At 40.7% G+C, this 21,222-nt stretch overlaps 1 protein-coding gene across 2 annotated transcripts in view; it reads right to left on the reverse strand.

Annotated features, from left to right (window-relative positions):
• The window catches only part of ano3 (anoctamin 3), a gene marked incomplete at both ends in the record, with an annotated part of 28,851 nt that extends 13,259 nt beyond the window's left edge, over positions 1-15,592 (reverse strand). The window contains 6 exons of one of the 2 annotated variants that reach the window (XM_080028308.1): positions 1,048-1,092; positions 1,205-1,305; positions 1,398-1,550; positions 1,715-1,845; positions 4,465-4,671; positions 15,547-15,592. In XM_080028308.1, coding sequence (XP_079884434.1) covers positions 1,048-1,092; positions 1,205-1,305; positions 1,398-1,550; positions 1,715-1,845; positions 4,465-4,671; positions 15,547-15,592 — 683 coding nt within the window. Of the gene's footprint in view, positions 1-1,047; positions 1,093-1,204; positions 1,306-1,397; positions 1,554-1,714; positions 1,846-4,464; positions 4,672-15,546 lie in introns of both variants that reach the window. The other variant, XM_080028307.1, reaches the window with a different exon arrangement.
• Between the last annotated feature and the right edge of the window lie 5,630 nt (positions 15,593-21,222).

Below are 21,222 nucleotides of genomic sequence, written 5' to 3' on the forward strand. Positions count from 1 at the left end.
CGATCGACAGACCGACATCATCCTCCCTAGAGCTGGGCTATAAATCAGTCGGCGGGGTATTATTGGCCCACTGCTCCTCTGAAAAGGTCTCTGCCTAATTTGTAATGCTCCGCTCTGGTATGGATTGAATGAATATAAATGGGAATTCTGGGGGGAAAACATACTGTTGCCATAGAGAACTTTATGAATGTTGTGTGAAGGCAGAGAAAGTAATGATATCAGAGCAGTCAGCTGTCATCCCCTGCACACGGGCCATTTGTTTAGCTTTAAAGGGATGCGAGTAAGAAACACACCATTATAGCCTATTTGCTACTCGTTTAGATTTTTCTTTAAGCAAAGTAAAAGACTGCAGGAGCCCTGAGGAAAACATAACAGTCCTCATTGTTTGAAAAGAATCAAATATAACTGTTTCCTTTTCAAAGCGTATACAAAAACTACTGCCATCCAAGATGTGCTTTAAACATAATTTCAACAACAATGTGACGGTTAATTTCTTTCAGCACTTGTTTGTTTCTGTCTGCATTCCACTCAGATGAGGGGAAACGCTTAGTCCTGTGCAGAGCTTGGACAACACTTGTATTCTTATTTATTTAATTTACTTTCATTTACTCCTTTGTTTATTAAAACTCACTAAGTGGGGGGGGCGCCCTTAGCTCAGTTGGTAGGGCGTCCCCCCCGGGCCGGGCCCAGCAGCAGACCCGGGTTCGATTCCCGCCCGCGGTCACTTCCCGGAATGTCACTCCCCTCTCTGCCCCATTTCACCTCTGTCTCTCTGCACTATCAATAAAGCATAAAAATGCCCAAAGATATCTTTAAAAAAAAAAAATCATAAGTGGTTGGGTTGAAGAAGACAATGTTGTTTGGACGCACACTTTCTCTGTTTGTGTGCCTCACTGAGGTGACTGATCACATTGCGGCCGATCACATTAAGGCCGTTGCAGCTATACTGCTACTGCTCACAAATTTCATTACAGACACTGGAGATTCCAACTTCCTTCCCCAACGGAGCAAAAGAGAAAAACAATCCTATACCTTTAATCTACTTACCTGCTCAAAGTTTTACTCTTCCAGTCTGTAAAGTAACATTTTTTCCTTAAAGAAGAAAAAAGGAGATAGGTTACAGAGATTAGATAGAAGTAGCTAGGCACTCAATAAGCATCCTTTTATACTTTCCATTGAATCATTTTCTCCAACTATGGGTTACCTGAAAGGCATTCGGATGTTCATCTGCTCTGCATACTTGCAAAGTGTATCCCAGGGAGCGTGGACCTTCACAAACATGATGTCATTGCTCGTCAAGGAGGGCTTTCAAAAAAACAAAAAGAGACACAGGAGTTTGTCAACTACGTTCAGAAGTCAAGCTAAAGTCTTCTAAAACAAACGCAAAATGTTTTTACCTCTTTCTCCAGCATTAGACCCTCAGCCCGTAGATTCTTCTCAAAGGTGCACCTCTTTTCCACCTGTGGACTGGACTTCTTGTAAACCAGGATGTAGTCAACACTCTTTTTCCCATCCCGGAAAAACAGCCCAGAGGAACCTGTTGCAGTCTTTCCCTGCAGCGCAAAAAAAGTTTCAACCTCTGGAATTTCAAAGCTGACACCACAGGACTGCTAATGTTTGAACTTTTTCGGAGGGTGTTCAGTGACCAAATAACTACAGCCTTACATTGTATACATTTGAAGCAGTAATTAGGGATAACTAGGAGCGTGGTTACCTGAAGTGAATAGTTGCGGGCCTCTAATCTAGAACGGGCGACAGGCTTTTGTATCAGAAATGAGTCGTCAGCTCTCGTTTCACACGTAGTTGCCTCTGACTCCTCCACGTAGTTATCCTTGCCATCATCCTCTGCTGCACACAGACACAGCAGCATCAATGAGACAGTTCTTTAAAACTGTTAAGAATCTGAACAAACTGTATCAATCATAACACCAGTATCCTATCTGCCTTAAGTTGTTTGGTGTTGCTCAAATTGGTGTTGTACTGACTGCCAACAATGAAATCAGCTTCAAGTCATTTAAATGCTGCTGGAGAGCAACACCTTGATGGAATTTAACAGATTCACGTACGGATGTTAAAAAGGGTGCCAATGTGTTTTATTCCTTTACACATCCTACTGATGAGTACAAACAGAACACAGGTTTTTTAAACCACACTGCAAGGCAAGAAAAACAATACAGAATGTACGAAGAATTCGTGTTCTAACTGCTCAATATTTAGAAATTTTGTCAGATTGCTCCTCCATGGTACAAACAAGAAAAACTAACTGAAGATCACGTAAGACAACAGATGGTAGCTTTTCCATTTGCACCGTTTTGTCGTATATCTATTGAGGGGCGAGACTGATCCAAGATGGAGCTGAGGAGAAAACTATCCAATCTTAAGTTTATTTTAAGTTCACAACTGAGCAGTGTGATAATATCTAGAAACATATTTCTACAGAAAAGTGATAAGTAGCCATAGTGGCTTGTTATTGATTTAATTAGGAAACATCAGAATGACCAATTTAGAACAACTTCACCCAGTAAATAAAACAAACAGTCCAAAATGCGCTCCAATATGATTGAAAAGTTTGGGCAACATGGGGCACTGTCCCAAAAGGAAAATAATGAATGTGCACATGGATTAGGCTGTGTTTTCACACCATGCAATGTGAATCTATTGATTTATTTACAGAAAGGGGAACCTCTACTCCCTACACTCCAAAACCTTTGTTTTGTTTTTCCTTTTCCAATACCACATTTCTCTCACTATTTGTCATTCATGACTTCACTCAAACACTAATGACATACTGACTGTCACACCCCAAAACACAATTTTTCATTGTTTCAATTAAATTAAAATGTTTTCTTGTTTCAACTTCTTGTGTCAGCTGCCATTTTTTTTTGTCATGGTTTTTCAGCCGGCCTTGACAAACTGTTTGCTCGCCCAGGATCTGAACCTTTCACGTGTTTTCTGTGAACCAGCTGAAAATCCATGACATCATCTACACTCTCTTCTCCTGTCTGCCTTCTCCTTAGGCCGAGGGAAAACAGACCCTTTTCCTCAGATGTCTATTTTCAGCACAACGTCTAGCCAGTTATTACCGAAATAGCAACACCTCACGAAACTGTATCTCTTTCTTTCTCAAAACAATACCAACGGTTAAAGTAAGGGCGTTTCAATGTCAGTGCGCTAGTGCTGCTTGTGCCATGATAAAAATGGAGCCCTCGCTGTCAATGGACTCTTAATATTCCTGAAGATAGTAATGCCTACCATTTTACCAGTTCGTACAGAGACAAAATGTTTCCCTTGGGACAGCATGTTCCCACACTATCTCACTGCCACTGAAAGTGCCCCAGTCACAAGCGAGTGTATTTTCTGAAACCCACTGCAGCATGAACACAAGCTGCTCAATTAATATTATGCACACATTATAAATGTGACCAACAATATGAAAATATATGTGATAAGCAACTCTGGTTCTATTGAGCATAACATTCTATACAGTCAATGCAGACTATCCTATGAAAAGAATAATGAAACACACCATACAGACAATAATAGCATTCAAGAGTAACAATACACTATATATCCCAAAATATATTTCATTGTAACAGACTAAGCAACTGACAAACACAACCCAATTTGTTTGCATCACAGACATAGTGTGGGTCTGCTGTGTATGGTTCTTACAAATAATAGTATATAAAAATAACAAATCATGAAAAAGAACTTTCCCATGTTTGCTGCATACAAAGATGGTTCATGTCATGACTCAAGGCTCGGCAGTCTCTCCTCTTGTGTGTGTTTTCCCTTGTCTACCTCCCTGTTGGCATGTGGGCGTGGCGGCACTCCTGGGCAGACTGCTCCAGGTGTGGATCGTTGGATAATTAGACCTCGCTACTTAAGCCTGTGGACTCCTGTCAGTTCAGCGCCAGAGTATACTACATACCAGAGCGGTAACTACCCGAGACCGGGATATCGTGTTTGTTGTTTTCTTTCTGCCTCCAGTTGGAGTTTGTACTAACTCTGCTCCTCTTCTCTTCCGTGCCAGTTGCCTCCGCTGTTCACCTTACCTGCTCGCCTGCCTGCGGGTTCTCCGGATTTCCACTAGCCTCTGCTCGCCACGCCATTCGGCCGTCCTATGTCCTGCCAGCCTGCCTCAAATAAACTTTGTTCTTACTGTCTACCTGGGTTCTGTTCTGCTTTTGGGTCCAACCACAAGCTATCATAACAGTTCATATTTCAATGCTACTGAAAATGTGCCAACAGTAGGAGGCCATGAATGTACATTGGTATAAAATAAAAAATAAAAACCTAAAAAAGAATCTTCCCTTTTCAAAAGAAAATATAAGGAAAATGTATGTTTGTATTATAAGGGAATAGTAGAATTCACAAGTTAAAACTAAACAACAGCTAATGTATAGATGTGAACAGTATACTAATAGGTGTTGTGGGAAGACGTTGGTAAGTTCCTTGACTGACCTGTGTGAGGGGCGAGGAGGCTGCAGGAGGTGCTGATGCTCTGGCTCAAACCCTGGACTTGTTCTTTGGGCTCCGGGCTCAGAGGCACAGTCAGGAAGTGGTTGAGGTTGATGGGGTGAGTCTGACTCTGGGCCAGGCAGGGCAGGCTGCGGCGAGACGGCTTCAGGCTCTTCTCCTTCAGGATCTCGCTGATACTGGTGTGCATGCCTGAGGAGACCAGAGGGATAGAACGGAATACATTTACATATAGGCCTATATATTTTTTTATATTTAAATCATCTTTGAAATATGTATGCATGCATACCAGGGACTAAAAACTCATCTCAGCCCCTTGCAAAGTCAATTTTGAACATCCTTTTTTTTTAACTGGCTCCTGGGAGTCCATTAACTCTATGAAAGTACAACACTAAATCACTTGGCGCACCCCTTTGATGAAAGCAACGGATGTCAATGAGCTACTGCAAATCTGATTTAAGAACTTTAATATAACACTCCATGTAGAAATAAGAATGTATTAAAAATGTGCATATTCAGTTCTAAGCATTATTTTAAGCAGGTTAAGTGACTTGTTGAAGCTGTAAAAACAGTCAAATGTTTACATAAAATGGATGCTAGAATTTTTTTAATTTTGTGTAAATGTTCAATCAACAAAGGCAAACCAAATTCAGTTATAAGAAAGACATCAAATAAAATCTAAGAAAACCTATTTACAATATATTTGGATGCAGTGCATAGACTGAAAACAACGGAGTGTGTGGAAAAATGGGAAGGAGGGATGGAGGGAAGAATCACCCCAGTCATCAACTAATCCATCCTTTTATGGGCTACAGTGATGATAATGTCTGTCCTTCATAGGGGAGCGCATTAAGACAATCAGCACTCCCCCCTCCATCAAATCATACAGCTCGGCACCTCAGGACAAGAAGCAAGATGGTGAACCACTAAACTCAACTGTAAACATACGCCTGTAAGTGCTTCAACCAATTTACCAGGGACACGTGCAATAACAGTATTCATTTGTGCTGTTACATAGAGCTTTCTCATTTACATTTTTTCTTATTTTATTTACGCCAGCAGAGGTTATTTTTCAAGGTCATTTCAGCAATAAAGGAGCAATATGGTGAGAGTGGGGCTGGCAGATAGTCATTGTTGAAGCAGCCATTCAACAATACTGTAATGATGAATAGTGAATAGAAAACCCAAAGGTCCATAGCAATGATGAACGTCCAGGTCATTGTTAGCGACCTTCACACCAGGGCAGCAGCGACAGCTCTGCAGCTCCGGGACATACATTTACTATGCAATGAAGGCGGGCTCTCTTTAAAACTGGATCGTGACTTACTTTCAACCCCACACTGAGGAATTCTCTCAGTAACCTTCCTGCTGCACTGATAATTCACTGCCTGCCTCCTAAAGGGTTCTACGCTGCAAGCTTGCTTAGCTCATAACTCATTCTCCAGGAATTGATCTCAATGGGATTTCCCTGTGCCGTTGGGTGAGAATGGAGCCAGTTAAAGATGTCAGAGCGTGAGACCAGGCAGGGTAACCACTAATCGCACTGTTTATTTCAAATGCAGCCAGGCAGATGTGAAATGAAAGAATGTTCTGAGCTCCAGCTAAAAGCTACAGGCCTTTTACAATGGATAAATGAAAAAGTGAAAACGGTAGAATTTTACTTTGCATTGAAACTGCAATTAATCTGTTTGTCCATGCCAGAAAGTGAAGTTTTTCTTCAAGATAACAACAAATCCTTGATGTTCCCAGTGCTTTAATTATGTTTCCAGTGCACAGGCATTCGGTTCCTTCTTGTTGCTTTTCATATTTCAAACAAGTCCATTAAATCCCACTGTTCAAATCAATACTGCTGCAGGTTGTGAAGGCATTATTCATAAAGAGTCAAAATATTGTGCCAATAACATTTGCAAAGACATTTCAGAAAGCAGGGATTTTTATGGTCCAGTGAGTAAGAAGCTTTGTTTATCTCAGCAACAACATGCTTTATGACTGGCTGGTAAATCAGTGCTGGCTGCGAGCCTCTACTCAACAGGCCAGAAGCCTGACGTGCCATCCTTTCCAAGTCTCTGTGGATAGGTCTGAAGAGTGGATACATTCTTATTTAATAGAACTGTCCAGGGGAAAGACCCTGCCCACTTTCTCTCCATTATGCCGGTCGATAAATGTAAAATGTGTTGCTGCGTATGTGTTGTAAAAAAGGTGCATTTACTGGACTCTAGGTGATCTAGATAACCCCAACGGACCCTCTGCAAGCCTCATCCTATCTGTGACGACACATCCGAGCAATAGATCTGGCTAATGGGCCTATAGGGGCGAGGCTTGGTGGTCCCAATAGACCCAAAATCCCAAATTAGACCCACAAATTGGGCTGGGGTTGCTGTTGTGTGAAATTGGTTCCATGGAAATTTCAGGGTGTGTGCAGATTAAAAAATAATTCCCAGGTCAAATTTCCCAGCCTCTGTGGATATAAAAGGATGTAAATGGGTGTGTATGAGTGTGTGTATGAATGGGTGAATGTGGTAAGATATGTAAAGCGCTTTGGGGCTGAGAAAATCGGCTAGAAGGCGCTATTTGATTTTGATTTGATTTTGATTTGATTTATTAGGATCCCCATTAGCAACACACCGGAGTGAGAGCTAGTCTTCCTGGGGTCCGAAACATACAATATAGACAACAGACAATCACTTGTTTGACATTATGTCAAACCGAAATAGACAAATAATAACAACAATATAAGTCAAGTCCATAAAAGGATGTCACAATGGTTATCTGACAATCAGTGCTGTATTCCAAAGCTTTAGCTTCATTTTCTCATGCAGACCTCCTGTGAACTCTGCCCCACAATCAGAGCGGTACACGTTCTGTCGACAGTGCATCGTGTTAAGTCTTTATAAATATAAAGGGTACATCTAATGTGAAATCCTGTGCATAATCTTAATCCTAGTGAGTGTGCATGGACTCACTGTGTGTGTGTGTGTGTGTGTGTGTGTGTGTGTGTGTGTGTGTGTGTGTGTGTGTGTGTGTGTGTGTGTGTGTGTGTGTGTGTGTGTGTGTGTGTGTGTGTGAGTGTGTGTGTGTGTGTACTCAGCAGTGGCAAGTATAAAAAGGAAACAGATCAGTGGGCCCAGGGAGTGGGATCGTTCTGAGGTGATGAAAAAAACACCTTCAACTTTTTGCTGCATCAGCACCTGAAAACAGGGCCTAAACAACGATCCTGTGTGCGCCCCCACAAACACCCACTCAGGGGGAGCTAACTGGGAGTCAGGGAATGGTCGTGATCCAGGTTTTGGCTCCTGTGCATGTTGTTACGTGGGATTAAAATGGGGGGGGGGGGGGGATGGGGGGGGGGGATGGGGGGGATAGTCTGTTCATTTATGGATGTATGATATTGTGTGTATAATTATACCATTCTGTCTGTAGACTGTGTACTGTACTGTATATGTGTCTGCTTATGACTAACATTAAAGTCAAAAACTAAAGCGTCTCGTTATGCACCCTGTGATTCTTTTCATGCCATAGCAAGAGAGCACATCCCTGACAGAGTCACAGCACTACTCCTCTCAGTGTCTTTGTGCAGCAGTTGCCATCCTACCTCTGAGCCAGCTGGAAGAACAAAAATGTAGTTCTAAAAAAAAAGTAAAGGATTTTATGATCAATAACAAGCTGTCAGAAAACAGAGGAACCAAAACAATGCGGGGAAAATGAGGTTAATGTGTATGTGTAAAAAGACATTATTTTGCTTTTTCACATTTGTCCTTGAACACTGCGAGAGACCTGAGCAGAAAAAACTAACGCATAAAGACATGCTAATAAACATAGAATTGAGGTCAGTGGGTTGTTTCCCATCATGCCTCTCTACGTCGCCTCATTCGATACCTTCAATTATTAATCCCTGTTCAGCATCATAGCATAGAAAAACATTCTGCATCGGGACCTTTTCAAGCTCAACACACACTATTGCCTTGTTCTATGCAGAGTGGATTTTAGGGGATCCCTGCAATGAAGGAGTGGGCAATGAACAAAGATGCACACACACACACACACACACACACACACACACACACACACACACACACACACACGCACACACGCACGCTTAGAGAAGCAGGTCCAAAACAGTGCTGCGGTGTGTTTAGAAGAATTATCGAGTGGAGGCAGAACTGAGACAAGGCCGGCAGCATCTCCTACAGAAGTTTTCACCAAGCAATTAAGGGGCACTTTACACGGTGAAAACGTGAGTTTTCCCGTTTTTGGTTTAAAAAAAAAAAACCCGTTCAGACACAATTTATCTGACATCTTCACCCGTACACAAAGTTTTCAGAGGAAACGGGCCGAAATCGCTGAAGTAGCAGCCATGCCAAGCCAATAGTCAGCGGTGACACAGCCTAGTAGATAGCTCTTCCGGTACAATTTGATGCATAAAACCTTACTGTAACCGAAAATTAATGCCACTAACGTTCATAAAGCAGTTGGTGTAAGCTTGGGGTTACAAATATTGTAAAAGACAAGCTTTCTGTCCTCTTATTTCACCGCATTGAACTCGGAAAAACAGCAGACTTGCTGATAGTGAAGGGGCTTCGTGAGCGGATATTTTCCTGTTAGGCGTACTTCAAAATAAAAGTCAACTCACGTGTGTCCAGCGAAATGCTATGAATGTTTAGCCAGTGAAATGCTTTTACTGTGAAGCCGTAGCCTTAATGCTCCTTTTGTTGAACAGTAGCCTAACTTAACCGCTGCACGCTGATAGTGTTTTTTTAATGTAGAGCCGTGTCCCTGGCATATAGAAGTGACACACGTTTATTTAGCTAGAAAAACAGGCAGAGCACAACTCTTTCCCTATTTGCTTGTAGGAGCGATTGGTGGCACGATAACAAATGCATCAGCAACAGCACAACGTCCATGAGCACAACGAATACAGCTCGGTGATCCGCCATTGTTGTTGTTGTTTTCCAACTGGCGCACGTGGACCTACAAAGACGGGGCATGCCTATTTATATCCAAACGCAATGCGCATGTGTGAGGGTGGAGCCGTGACGTCAGCGTTATTAGGGGAAATGGTTTCGGTGTTTACAGGAAACCAAAACCGTTAAGTTTTCCAAAAAATCCTCCCTCGGAGGTGATCTCAAAAATCTGCGGTTCATGCCTGCGTTTGCGTTTGCGTTTGCTGTTTTCCTGTAAATGATATAGTGCAACCGCAGAAATTTTTCTGCGTATGCACCGTTTTGCGTGGCCGTGTAAAGTGCCCCTAAGAATGTGTTTCATCCTCCGACTGGCAACATATCAAAGAACACATAAACGGAGCTGAGTTCACAAGGAGTGTTTAGAAGAGTATCATTTGCAGCCACTGAATATTCATCTCCTATCTTATGTTTCATGTTTAGTACTCCAGGCACACCAATAATGCTTGCTGACCAACTCAAATTGTGTATAGCAAATGATGAGAGACATTTCAATTTAATCTATGCAAAAATAATGTTATAATTTTCATTTGACAAACAATTATTGAAACAGATGGCAAGATTCATATACAGTCATATGAAAAAGTTTGGGAACCCCTCTCAGCCGGCATTATAATTGACTCTGCTTTCACAAAAAAAATATAAAAGTGGTATGTCTTTAATTTACCAGGAACAGCTAAGTACTGGGATGTTTTCCAAACAAAGATTTTTTGAAAAACAGTATTTAGTTTTATGAAATAAAATAAAATGTGAAAAACTGGCTGTGCAAAAATATAGGAACCCTTGTGGTTTTGTTGATTTTAATGCCTGTAACATCATGTAAAACTGATGACTTTAAACACAAAGTTGGTTGGATTATGTTGTTAAGCCTTGAACCTCATAGAAATGTCTGTTTAATCATGAGAAAATGTATTTTAGGTGCCTAAATGCAAGTTGCACTTCTCTTTGACTCCCTGCTGAAGTGAGACAGAATGGGATCATCAAAACAGCTCCCAAAAGATCTGAAAAACAAAGATTGTTCATTGTCATGGTTTAGGGGAAGGCTACAAGAAGCTTTTCCAAAGGTTTCAATTGTCAATTTCGACTGTAGGGAACGTTGTCAGGAAATGGAAGGACACAGGCATAGTGGCAGTTAAACCCAGGCATGGCAGACCAAGAAAAAAACAGGAGCGGCATAGGTGGAGGATTGTGAGAATGGTTGCACACAACCCACAGATCACCTCCAAAGACCTGCAAGAACATCCGGCTGCAGATTGTGTATCTGTACATCGTTCAACAATTCAGCGCAATTTGCACCAAAATATCTGCTTTTTATAAAGACCAAATAACTTAATTTTTGTCTCATCAGTCCAAAGCATTTTCTTCCAATATGAAGCTGGCTTGTCTAAATGAGCTTTTGCATACTCCATGCAACTGTATCTGTGGCGTGGGCGCAGAAAGGGCTTCCTTCTCATCACCCGGCCATACAGATGTTTTGGTGCAAATTGCACTGAATTGTAGAACCATGTACAGATACACAATCTGCAGCCAGATGTTCTTGCAGGTCTTTGGAGGTGATCTTTGGGTTGTGTGCAACCATTCTCACAATCCGCCGCATATGCCGCTCTTGTACTTTTCTTGGTCTGCTAGACCTGGGTTTAACTGCAACTGTGCCTGTGTCCTTCCATTCCCTGACAACGTTCCTTACAGTAGAAATTGACAATTGAAACCTTTGGGAAAGCTTCTTGTAGCCTTCCCCTAAACCATGACAATGAATAATCTTTGTTTTTAAGATCTTTTGGGAGCTGTTTTGATGATCGCATTCTGTCTCACTTCTGCAGAGAGTCAAAGAGAAGTGGAACTTGCATTTAGGCACCTAAAATACCTTTTATCATGATTAAACAGACCTTTATATGAGGTTCAAGACTTAACAACATAATCCAACCAATTTTGTGTTTAAAGTCCTCAGTTTTACATGCTGTTACATGCATTAAAATCAGCAAGACCACAAGGGTTCCCATATTTTTGCACAGCCAGTTTTTCACATTTTATTTAATTTCATACAACCAAATACTGCTTTTCAAAAAATCTTTGTTTGGAAAACATCCCAGTACTTAGCTGTTCCTGGTAAATTAAAGACATACCACTTTTATCTTTTTTGTGTGAAAGCAGAGTCAATTATAATGCCGGCTGAGAGGGGTTCCCAAACTTTTTCATATGACTGTATATTCAGCACCAAGACTGTGTACAAAAATAATTAAGAAATAATTAAAAGAGTAAAAGAAAAACGGTATATTTAGCTTACAAGTATATTTTTGTGTTTTATTTTCGACAACACTGAATGTAAAAAATTAATAAATAGAACTTTAATATCAAAGTAAAAACAGGCTCCACAGACAGCGTTGCTGTCGTCACGTGTAGCCCAGCCCAGTAGCGTGACCATGAACACACCTCACAGCAGATGGCACTTTTTACCCGGTTTAAAGGGTTCAGGACCTCATTAAACCATCCTGGCACAACCTCTGGGTTGCATCATTTCACCAGATTTAACTTCTCCCTTTTCTCTCAATCTCTATTTGAAACGTTAACGTCACACTATCTTCTTATGATTGCTTGTGATTTTTACGTAAAAGGATTTTCTGCAAAGCCTCTGCTGTGTCCTTGCCTACACATCTCATCAGGGAATGGCCTGCTGTGAATGATATCAAGACCACCACAGTTTTTTTCATGAAGCCACCAAGTCACAATAAATTGGTGTGTTTTTTCAGAAATTATTAAACTGCGGAATAATTTTGGGCTGCAGCAGAACTTCTGCCTGTTGTTTTTATAACCTAGCAACAAAGCAATTGCTGACTATTTAAAGACTGTGAAAGTGTTGAAGATGGTTATCTGCCAGTTTCGCAAACACATACACACACACACACACACACACACACACACACACACACACACACACACACACACACACACACACACACACACACACACACACACACACACACACAGTTACAGTACCTGGCATGCTAAAGTTACATAGGCCAATTTCACCCAGTATTTGTGAAATAAATTAAGTCTTATATTACATAGTTGAATCGTAGAAGTCACACACTCGCCCCAAATCTGCCCTGAAATTAATGTCACCATCTATAAAAACCATCTGCCTGCTTGCATAACAGGACAGGTGGTCTGCTTAGGACTGTGCAACCAAAGCTTTACACACACACACACACACACACACACACACACACACACACACACACACACACACACACACACACACACACACACACACACACACACACACACGCAAAGTTAAAAAGTATGTTGTCTATTTTCATGAGGAAGGTGAGCAGGATGTTTTTTTTCTTTATTTATACAAGTATATCCCATTGAGTCCGAAGACTCTTTTGCAAGGGAGACCTGTTTTCCTTTCCCACGTTACCATTCACACACACATTCATACACCGATAGCAGGCTAACTATCGACATTCACACGAGGCAAGGTGGGTGAAGTGTCTTGCCCAAGGACACAACGACACAGGTGGCAGGGCGGGGATCGAACCTCCAACCCTTTGATCATCGGCCGACCCGCACTACCAACTGAGCCACAGTCGCCCCAAGTATGTTGCTTTATGTTGCTTGATAAAGAATATTGATTCTAGATACTATAGGAGAAGTTGCTTGTTACGACTTGTGAAACTGAAGGAAAACAAGGGGCTGCCATTTTTACCTGAATAATGACGGAAATACTAATTAACTATCTGAATTATTTAGAATGCTATTATCTTCCTTCATGACTAATTGATTACTCAACTAATCACTGCAGCTCTAGAATGATACATGGAGATGCATGAATTAAGACTGAGGTGTTCAATATTAGACTTAAATATTGATTAAGCTAAAGCAAACAGTATTCATTGTCAGTGTCAATACTTTTAAGCATGTTCATCAACCTGCTGATGATAAAGCTGAGTTTCTGATTAGCCTGTGAAAGAACATTTAAAATTCTTGGAATCTTGGAAAGTATTATCAGATGGCTATGAGTCATATTTGTCTCAGAGTCTAAATGTAGCTGTCTGTGTTTTTGTATCCAACTGAGCAAAGACATCAAAGCAGAGAGAAAATAGAAGCCTTCATCTCATTTCTATTTTCATCATTAGTCCCTTTAGTAAATCAATGTGTTTTGTCTTAAAGGTTGAGTCAGCTTTTCTGTATATTGCCTGTTGTCAAAATCAGTAAATATATTCTCACAGCCCTGTCTGTACTGTGTGTGCACTGGGGAAAAAATTGCGGACTCCACCTTTAAAATCAAATAAATAGTTTTCTGTCCTGCAGCTCAGGAGAGAGCCTTGAAGTGAAATGTACATACCCATTTCCTACCTACAGAGGATCTAACCCTTTAGCAGGGCATCCCTCAGTTGTGAGATTTCTACTGTAGCTGCTCAGCTCAGCATCCCCTTATCAGGAGGACGGACCCTTTCATCCTCCTCGGCAGATAGCCACAAAAGATCATTGTTCACACTTTTATAAGCCTGTGTCAGCAGTCAAAATGTGATGTTTTATTCGCCATATTTGTACATTTAGACAGCCAGCACATGAATAATTAACTCATAGTATAATAGAGTCGGTGATTTTGACAAAAAGGGGATTTGTCAACAAGGGTTCTCCCGAATTGCGGACTCCACCTTTAAAATCAAATAAATAGTTTTCTGTCCTGCAGCTCAGGAGAGAACCTTGAAGTGAAATTTACTGTACCCATTTCCTACCTACAAACCTTATAAAGCACCTTTTATTGGCTTTCAGTTGATCTCAGCATCATTTTTTCAGGATTTACTGATAAAGCCATAATAATGGCTGCAGTAAAAGCTAAGAAAGCTTTTTTTTTACCTTCTGGGCACAGAATGCAAAGCTCCATTCAGCAGCTTGAAAATGGTGAACAAGCATTGTCAGCTCCAAGCCTTGTTATTGCTCTCACAGGGTGCTGCAGATCATGTCTGGGGGATGTGCAGTATAATTTAGGATTCTTTTTTGCTTGAGCAATAATTAACTCATAGTATAATAGAGTCTCTAAAGAGCCTTGGGGTCTAAAATCAATTCTGACTCAGTAGAAACGTGATCTAGCTAAAGTGGAAGACATAGATAAGTGGCTTGATCTGTATTTACTTATAGATTTGAAAAAGTAAATTGCTACAATGTGTGGGGACTAATAACCTTCCCATCACTGTGTGTTACATGATATGTAGAGGAGGTATTGCCAGTCCAAAGCTCAAAGACGCCAAATGGACACCAATATGAAGAAAAGGAATCTTTTAAGTCTCAAATTGCTTTTTCAATGACTTGCTGAGCGGAGATGCGTTTTCCATTTTACTGCCTGAGGAGCTTTTATCAGACTTAAATATAATTTTATTTATTTATCTCTGTCAAAACATCAACGCATAAGTGCAGCTTTCCCTGAGAGGGGAAGGACACAGACAACATATATAACCTTTAAAAAAAACAAGTCTGTCTGCTCCTGAATGCATGGAACAGCATACGAGTAATATTTTACTACTGATTATAACAGCCAACTTGTAGCCTATACTGTTGTGACTATTCAAGTGGATCCCTGGAAGCTGAGACGCATAGCCTATGTGCACTTCAAATCACTGCCAGTTTAAACTTTACTAAAATTAAAATGTTCTAAGATCTGCATTGTTTAAATTGAAGTGAGGAAGGTCATCCAACACTGCGACCAACAGCTGTATCATATTTTAACGTGGTTTAAACAGCTTGTGATGTGCAATTCCTGATATATTTTAGTCATATTTAAGATAAGAAATATTTGTTTAATTAGAGCCTACCGCTTAACAATACTGAATTGGGTAACACAGTCAATGTAATAGCCTATAAAGTAGTGGATAGAATTGCAACCAAAACAAACACAACACTCAAAAACAGAATCTATCCATTCATCCATCCCAGGCTGTGAGACCTCCAACTCTGCGTCACGCTCACAGCAATAGAGTCCGATACCTACGAGTATCGTCTCTCCTCCCAAACTATTTTACAACAGGAGAAAAGTCAGCACACGTCTCTGCCAGCTCAAAAAATAAATTATTCTCGTGCGCGAAATTGTCGAAGAGCGACCAACCTTTCTGCTGCTTGAAGGACTGGATTGAGCCCGAGTGGTGCACCATTGCGGCGTTCACTTGGTTTCCTGCGTTAATCAAATTCCGTAATTCAAAAAGCAAAACTGCAGAATACATGGGTAACTATGGTGGTGGACTTGCGTAGGTGTTTCTCGCAGCTCCTACCAAACATTCTCACGGGCGATGCGCAAACCCTAGCAACACCTGTCTAAGCTCCGCATGCGCCCCCCCCCCCCGCCTCCATCCCGAACCACCACATCCACGGCTGTTGTCATGGTGACGGGCGGTAGGGGAGGTCCTGAGATGGACACGTCCCCCTCCGTCCTGATTTACTGACTCCAAAATAAGCTGCGGGAAATTACCAGGGGCAGCAGATCACAAATGGACCGACAAGGACATGTAGCCTATCGATTAGCTGATCCTCTATCCTTTTTTTGCCCCGTGCTGAAAGCCGTTAAGTCATGAGTTCAACATAAATTTCACATTTAAGAATAAAACACTTGTTATGTAGGCTAGGCCTAGCCTATTATTATGTTAAATCTCGAACTGAAACTGAAAAAATATTTGAAAGTCTTTCTAAATGTATAAGTTTTTCAAACAGACTACCAGAAAATTCAGACAGGATTACACATGCACAAGGGCCGGCAGATTAAAAAAGAAAAAGAAAAAAGCAATAGACTTCAAGTAGGCCTTGACCTAATCTTCAACATAAAAAACACAGATGTCTGGTGTTGTTGACAGAAGCCACCCGTTTGTCAGCAGGCAACAGCTGGGCTTAACTGTAATTTAAAGTGAAAGGAGAAAGAGAGAAAGAGAGAACATAAATAAAGGTGAAGGGGAATCATTTGCCTTGTTCCAGGCTGAACCATTGGCTAGGCTTTGGCAGGCATTTAAGATGCTATGAGGCTGTGAGGAAAATCTCAAAACAATCAATACTACAGTTTACTACTACAGGGCTCACAGCCTGGTGTTGACACACTGCCGCTGCAGGGGGATCCCTCCTTGGAGGACACATGTCATATCAGTCTCCGAGCAGGGTGTTCAAAAATGGCTGCAGAATGGTTTAATAGCCTAATGTCAAACCTGGCAACATGCCGGCTTTAGTGCACAAATGGTGCAACATTTTTGTAGTTTGTGTAGTTCATTAATGGGGCAATAAAATGCAAAGTACTTTATATTTGGTTTCAATGAAACATGATTATTTTCTAACTTTGCTATACCTCTCTGCTTGGGGTTCTTGTTTTCATTTGTCTGTTTGATTTCAAGTTTTTTTATTTCTCCATTTCTCCATCAGCTGAACCTTTTACTATTGTTATTGGCAGCTTCTATATGAGACGTGGCAAACATTGAGTAGTCATAGCATTTCATTATTATTAAACACACAGTCCATGTTGGTGGTGGCTAACCCTGCATGTGTAGGTAAAACATACAGTATTGTCTCCTCATCACTTTGCTTTCAATCGCGCAGTATACGAACCACACAGAGATCTTGTCACGGTTTATCTGCAAGGTCACTGGTGCTATACCTCAATGTCAGAGTCACAAACCAGCAGACCTCCGATCATCAGGATGTGAAAGTCGTGAGAGGGAAACGCGTGTCGTGTTGTTCATGTTGTTTTTATGTGAACAGACACTGAGCGTACTGCTGTGATGTGATACGCCTTCACCAGGTCACAATAACACAGGTTGCAGTTTGGTCTGTGCTCCGATACTTCTGTGTATCAGTCTCTATCTGTGCTGGTATTCTGTAGTCTGGCATCTGTCATTGATGTAAATGCCATCTGCTTTCTTGCGGCTCAGCACGTCTCTCCTCCTCCCACTGTTCTGATGTATATTGAGGACTGTCTGCAGGGCAATGCGTGCCAAACCATATACCTATAGCATGTCACTGAGGAAGCAGGGAAAATGCATTTCCTCCACTGGGCCGATAAATAAATAAGTATGCAGCTCTTACGTGGTCAGTCTATTTAGAATTGTATCTCCCTGATTCCTGCCTGTTTGTTTAGAGATGTAGGTCAGATGACAGGCTGCAGAGGGAGCAAGGTTGTGGATAAATAAAACACTGCCATCTTGTGGATAAAACTAACTGAGCTGTCAACACTTAGCTCCAAGAGTACCACAAGGGGTTTTGCATTATTTACCTGAGCCTGTGCATGTACATAAACAATCAGCGACTTTAATGAATGATACTCCTGCAGCCACACATTAATATTCACAGTTTAAACATCAAATCCCCAAAGATTTGCACTGCAAGATGAATTCCATTCAAGGAAGCAAACATAGTAATATTTCTGTTTTAGTTTTTTACAGTCAGCAACCAGTATTCAAAACAATAGAACTGCACAACAATTGCAGTAATAGGCTACTTAAAAATAACATTAAAATAAATAATCAAATATTACAAAGAAAGGTCATTTAGGCAAGTGTATAGAGAGATATTTGATAACATTTAGAAACAGACAGAAATGTGTTTGCGTGCTTTCAAAGATTCAAACAACTCTTTTGGTCAAGATTCTCCTGAATGATAAAAAAATAAAGAAAACTTAGACGCATGCAAGTCATGCAACTAACTTAAATGCCTTAATCTAGGCGACAAAGGAAATATATCTTCTGACGTCTCGCCTGCTTTCCCACAAAACATTTTAAAACCTAAAGATATTTTCACTGGTATAAAACAGAGAAAAGGGTCGGATCTTCACATTTAAGAGGCTGGAACCAGAGGATGGGAGGAAAAAACTTTGTCAATTAATTTTCTCTCTCAACTAATGGACCAATTGATCAGTCTACTTTGTTCGACAGCCTCAATAACACTCAAAGTGGCATAGTCAGCTCAGTATTAAGCTTATACTTGATATGTGTGTAGCAATATTCCTGACAAGCATGGACTATAATGCATGTAAAACAAAAACTTAAAAAAAAAAAAAATTAATTCAGCTGTGTATTGTTGCTTAGTCTTCTTGCTCAGCAAGGGACAGGCATCGCAAATTAGCCTATAGGCTCTGAATGCTGTGGCGTTTTGCGTTGGCGTATGCTACACACTTGTCCCTATGTAAATGATCATCAAAATAAAATAAAATAAAATAAATGTGCTGCTCGTAAAACTCACTGGAGTGTTGGTCTGTCTCTGTGTCCGTGGCACCAGAGTGGAAACTGTTGGCAAGCGAGGAGCTCCAGGATGCTGAGTGGCTGAGGGCGGGATTGGTAGCAACATGTCTGGAGGCCCGACTCTCCAGCAGGGGCATGAACATATAACTGTCCTGATGGCATGATTCTGGAAAACACACACACACATCAACATGAGAAAAAGGCAGTGATCAAAGAGTGAGTCTACACTAAACTGATAGCATGTTGCCACAGTATCTTTATCGTTGCTTTTATCTCGAGGAGCATCCCAACAATTACTCAAAACCAACACCAATTGCTGAAGTGATCAGGGGGGACATGTAATAGCGTGCGTGTCCAGATCAGTAAAGTTTGACAGTGATCCCAGTGGGCCAGCTGCCTGTGTATCCCTCTAGTGTTACTGCCCTCATACATTTTTAACACATCTTCAATATTCCCTTTTACCCTCTGATACTTGACACTAATGGGGAACAATAAGGCCTCTGGCTTTACAAAAACAACTGTGTAGCTCATGGGATCAGGTTAGATTTTTAATCTAAAACCAGTTAATGACTTAACTGACAGAAATCTGCAATAACAAGTACAGACTAACAAGACACATAGCCTTAATAAATTAAACAACAGAGTATAGGTTTCAATGATTTCTAAGTAAGCGTTTGGCAAAACAGTTATTTTGTTACCAGGTAGTTCAGTGTCCAGCTTTATAAATTATTAAATTGGTATAGACTTCCCTGACTGAATATACATTATGTCATTTTAACCTTCCCCGCTAAAATATGTAGGATATGATTTAATGCGGATGTACAGAACTATATTAATTAACTGTTAATTATTCATGTACAGTGTCAACAGTAATACATATATTGTAAACGCTCCTCTGATAATGTGGATGTCTATAAGGGGAGTTATCATCCCAATAACAAGAAAAAATACATAATGCACAATATGAATTGATATTTCCTCTTTTTGCACATAGGCCACTGAACCATTATGTTGTTCTAATTGCTTCATTACATGATTTAGAAGTTGCCATTCTGAATCCTAAACAGTTTACTGCCAAGGTTACCAAGTTAGCATACATTAAGACATTTTCATTTGTTCACAATCTGGAAATAACATGTTCAATAAGATATTTCATTCATTGTGTGCTGATGTGTGCCCCACATTAAGCTTCATTAAGACCAACAGGAAGAGCTGCAGGGCTGCAGTCCATCCAAACAAGATGACTCACAAACATTCAGAGGTATCTCAGAAATGATTCTCCACAGGATCAACATTTACCTTCAGCATCTCTTTGCGATGGAGCGCACAAAAAAACAAACAAAGACACATGGGCTGTCAGACATGCTGTTGCCTACAGTGCATTTTTTAAATGCTTAAATAGTTTCAACGTGCACAGTTAAGTTCATGACAGCACTGGTAACTACTACTAGAGGGCTGCAAAACCTGGGCCTGTAAGATGGTTGGGTGGGTGTAATAGAGATGAAAAATACAGAGAATTTGAGTGAATTCCAAGTCAAATTCAGTGTATGCCCACCGAATAAGTCAACTCTGTGGGTACTTAACTGACAAACACAATTAACTAATGACTTCCTGTGAAATATGCTTTGTCCATTACACCACCTAGTCTAAGTGCAGTAATACACTGTCTTGAAGATTTCAAAACTACAGAGACAGCTAGGTAGATCGATTGATGAGTGGGTGCTTCCTGCGTGATCTTCCTGGCACATTGATTATTTAACTGTCAATTAAGAAATGTTGAGGAAAGTGTGGTTCCATTTACCACATAAAAGTATCACAGCCACAACGTCTGCTCCTAATGACTTAATTACTATCGCTCAATGAAAGTCATAATCACATACTGGGCTTACAGATAAACTCAGAAGAATTGGATAATATAGGCAACGCTTGACACAGACACTTTACAATATGGAAATGTCTGATAAAGAAAATGTAATTTTGTGGGGAGCCCTTAGCTCAGTTGGTAGGGCGTCCCCCCCATGGGCCTCGGCCAGCAGCGGACCCGGGTCTATTCCAGCCCGCGGTCGTTCTCTGCATGTCACTCCCCTCTCTGCCCCATTTGTCTCTACACTATCAATAAAAGCATAAAAATGCCAAAAAAATATCTTTAAAATATATATATATTAATTTTGTACGAGTGCAGCTAGGTAAACACTCTTCCTGAGCAACTTAATTGAATAAAAGAGGCCTCATTTTGTATCACCTAAATAGTCATAGGCTAAACGGAAAACTCCCCTCCGGGGCGTTTATACTACGGTATTTACATTACAAATTGGATACATTAACATGATCTGTGTCACTAACAACTCTTAAACAGCTTATATTAGTCAGCAGATAACAATTTTTTTCCATACAATCATAACACTCTGGACTCTCTCTGTAATCCAGTGCTACACATATAAAATGTTACACAAAAAGATAAGGCAAACTGCATTAAGAAAGTGAACATTAGGGCCTTTAAACACATTTATGAACAGCATCCAAACACTTAGAAAACTTATGCGAGAGCTTGGACTGTCACTGACAGAAACTTG

This window comes from Ammodytes marinus (genome assembly GCF_949987685.1).
Source record: "Ammodytes marinus genome assembly, chromosome: 5".
Lineage (NCBI taxonomy): Eukaryota > Metazoa > Chordata > Actinopteri > Uranoscopiformes > Ammodytidae > Ammodytes > Ammodytes marinus.